The following is a 1,382-nucleotide window of genomic DNA, read 5'->3' on the forward strand; positions in this document are numbered from 1 at the left end:
TGTGTGTGTGCGTATGCATGCATTGTATGTATTCTGATGCTTTACTTAAGCAATTTTTAAAAATCTCAGACGCAAGAGCGAGGATTCTTACGGTCGTGTTCCTCGAGGAGCAGCTGCAGCGCCGGGACGTGCTTGGGCGTGGCCAGGTCGCCGTCCATCTCCTGGCAGTACCTCTCCGCCTCCTCCCACTTGAGGGCGAAGTTACTGACGTAGAAGCACTCCCCCATCGTCTCCACGTAGGGCTTCGGGCACCGCAGCTCTGCCGGCGGGGGAGAAGGGGGGGTGGTCAAAAGATAAAAATCTTGAACAAAATCTTAGACATCTTTATACAGGTATATAGTGGCTTACATGCATCTACATGTATATAGGACGAGGGGATGCGAAAGTGTGCGATTCCATGCGCATGTGCATCCCCTTCTCAAAAATATTTTTTTTATTTTATAATTCATATCAATGTTAGGAAAACGTCCACTCTGTAAACTGTTACATGTTTTGGTGTATAATGTTACTTACACAGATGAAAACTTCATGTTCTCATTACCGAGAACTTGAAATATTGAAATAAATACAAGTTAGCAAATCTGGTTACACCCACTCGTATTACCATTTATGCAACGCGACTTGCAGATTCTATTTTTCTCTGTCATTATACTCAAACAACCCCCTCCCCCTCCCCCTCAAAAAAAAAAAAAGCTCGTCCTCAGTTACCTTGACTCGCCTGGTCGGAGAGGACCAGCTGGCCGTGCACCTCCTCGCAGCCTTGACTCAGCGACGGCCCCTTCATCGTGATCTGGAAGCTCTGGTCCTCGCACGTCGTGTACGCGTCAGCTCTCGCCTCTTCAACTACCACGATGGCCAAAACAAGCCAAATAAACACAGTAAATCGCATTTTAATTTTTTTTTTTCCAGTTAGATATTTTGTGGCTGGTGGGGAGACGTGCAGTAGATGTGAACGAAAGGGTGTAGTTTGGGTACTGACTGCCTGCGCGCTGGAGGTCACCCAGGATAAGGAGCTCGGCGCCAGAAAGCGGACGAGTGAGTGGTTTGGGAGGAAAGCCGCTGCCCAAATATTACTTTCTGGCAACACCTTGGGCCTGAGATATTGCCAGGGATTTCTTGCGCACGCCATCACTAAGCAGTATTTCAATTTTAACGCTCCTGTAAAAAGTCTTTTCTTGGCAAATCGTTCTTCTTGATATCTTATTTCTTCTCCTTTCGTTGAAGAAAATTTCTAACGTTGGTCGCATTGCATTCTCTCTCTTCTTTGTCCTCTCTCCTTCCATTCATCGCTTCCCGAATTAGTCTATCTTCTCCTCGGTTCATTCCACTAAAATGTACCCTGCATATAGTCCTTTGGTTGACAAGGTGATATACCCCCCCCC

The 1,382-nt window shown here is 46.5% G+C and overlaps 1 protein-coding gene across 1 annotated transcript in view; it reads right to left on the reverse strand.

Moving 5' to 3' along the window:
• Positions 1-896, reverse strand: part of LOC119587606 (low affinity immunoglobulin epsilon Fc receptor-like) — a gene marked incomplete at both ends in the record, with an annotated part of 2,069 nt that extends 1,173 nt beyond the window's left edge. The window contains 2 exon segments of the mRNA XM_037936316.1: positions 92-259; positions 709-896. Of these exon segments, the coding sequence (XP_037792244.1) occupies positions 92-259; positions 709-889 (349 nt within the window).
• Positions 897-1,382: the final 486 nt, after the last annotated feature.

The sequence above is a fragment of the Penaeus monodon genome, chromosome 22 (genome assembly GCF_015228065.2).
Source record: "Penaeus monodon isolate SGIC_2016 chromosome 22, NSTDA_Pmon_1, whole genome shotgun sequence".
NCBI classification, from domain to species: Eukaryota; Metazoa; Arthropoda; class Malacostraca; order Decapoda; family Penaeidae; genus Penaeus; species Penaeus monodon.